Here is a 1297-nt window from a genome sequence, read left to right as displayed (position 1 = left end):
TACATGTGTGTGTGTGTGTGTGTGTGTGTGTGTGTGTGTGTGTGTGTGTGTGTGTGTGTTGACGGACTGAAGCAGCAGCTGGACGAGGCTCAGTTCAGCAGGTTCAGAGAACAGATGTAGTGATGTAGACCAGACTTCATAACAAACATGTTGACAACCTGTTATATGACTGAAAGAGAAAAACAGAGGGAACAAGAGGAAGAAGCAGAACAACAACAGTGAGGTCAGAGATCGAGCTGTTAGACTCTAAAATACTCCTTCATTCCTGCAGGCAACAGCTTCCATATACATCAAGTTGTGTTGGAAGAAGGTGTGATAGTGGAGCCTGTATCTGAACTCACATTTCTCAGTCAGGGTGTAGAAACAACAGTTGGGGGGTGGGAACAGTGATAAACCCTCCTTACCTGTAATTGTATATATTGCAATATATTTCCCATGTTCACGTCTGGTCTGCCGGCCTCACGCCATCAGTGGCTCCAGTCTCTGCTCCTGAGTGTGGCACAGCTGATCCAGACGCTGGAGGTGAATGTAGCAGCAGCTAACTAGCTGCTTTCAAACACCTTCTTACCTGCTGAGTTCCTGAGTCAGATTGTGTCGAGCGTCTACAGACCAACGCTAAATGAACAGTGCTGCTAAACAGGAAGAGGTGTGCATTTCAGTTTGCACTGTTAAACCTGTTGTTTCAACAGCGTGAAGGGAGCAAAGCTCAAGTTAGGACTGCATTCCTGCATTTCCTTAGCTTTTAATCCAAGAGACAACTAACTGCCCCCCAGGGACAAATTCAGCTGAAAGTGAACTGGACTCATGGGAAGCGGGTCTTGCCATTGTGTACCAGACTAACCAGCTGTTGACAGAGTTCAGGAGCTCCAATAGGCCGCCAGAGGGGTCAGCTGACCTCGGACATGAGTTCAGTTTGAAGTGTTTGTAGCAGCTGTTTGGTTTCACAGGTGAGTGGATTATTTACTTTAACTGAATATGTACATCGTATATGTCCTCTCCTCTTCCTCACAGCTGGTCTGACGGTGAGTCCCAGCAGCTCTCAGCTGTTTGAAGGAGACTCTGTCTCTCTGAGCTGTGAGGAGGACGACAGCTCTGCTGGATGGAGGCTGAGGAGGAACACCACCAGAGAAACCAGGACTCAGTGTGGAGCTGACTGGGGAGATCAGCTGGTTCTTCCTGTAACATCAGCTTCACCTTCCCACAGGACAGTGGAGTTTACTGGTGTGAGTCCAGAGAGGGAGCAACCAGTAACAGCATCAGCATCACTGTCACTGGTAAGATCAGACTGTGGAGTCAG

At 48.3% G+C, this 1297-nt stretch overlaps 1 protein-coding gene across 1 annotated transcript in view; it reads left to right on the top strand.

The window, feature by feature from the left end:
- LOC111662537 (uncharacterized) overlaps positions 1-1297 on the top strand; it is a 43470-nt gene that overhangs the window by 32792 nt on the left and 9381 nt on the right. The window contains exon 15 of the mRNA XM_087176668.1: positions 1012-1022. Within this exon, the coding sequence (XP_087032794.1) occupies positions 1012-1022 (11 nt within the window). The remainder of the gene's footprint in view (positions 1-1011; positions 1023-1297) is intronic.

Source organism: Seriola lalandi, unplaced genomic scaffold (genome assembly GCF_002814215.2).
Source record: "Seriola lalandi dorsalis isolate HSWRI2012SDOR001 ecotype SW California unplaced genomic scaffold, Sedor1 jcf7180002054564, whole genome shotgun sequence".
Classification (NCBI taxonomy): Eukaryota; Metazoa; Chordata; class Actinopteri; order Carangiformes; family Carangidae; genus Seriola; species Seriola lalandi.
The sequence above is the reverse complement of the archived record's forward strand: the minus strand, read 5'-3'. Positions and strand labels throughout refer to the sequence as shown.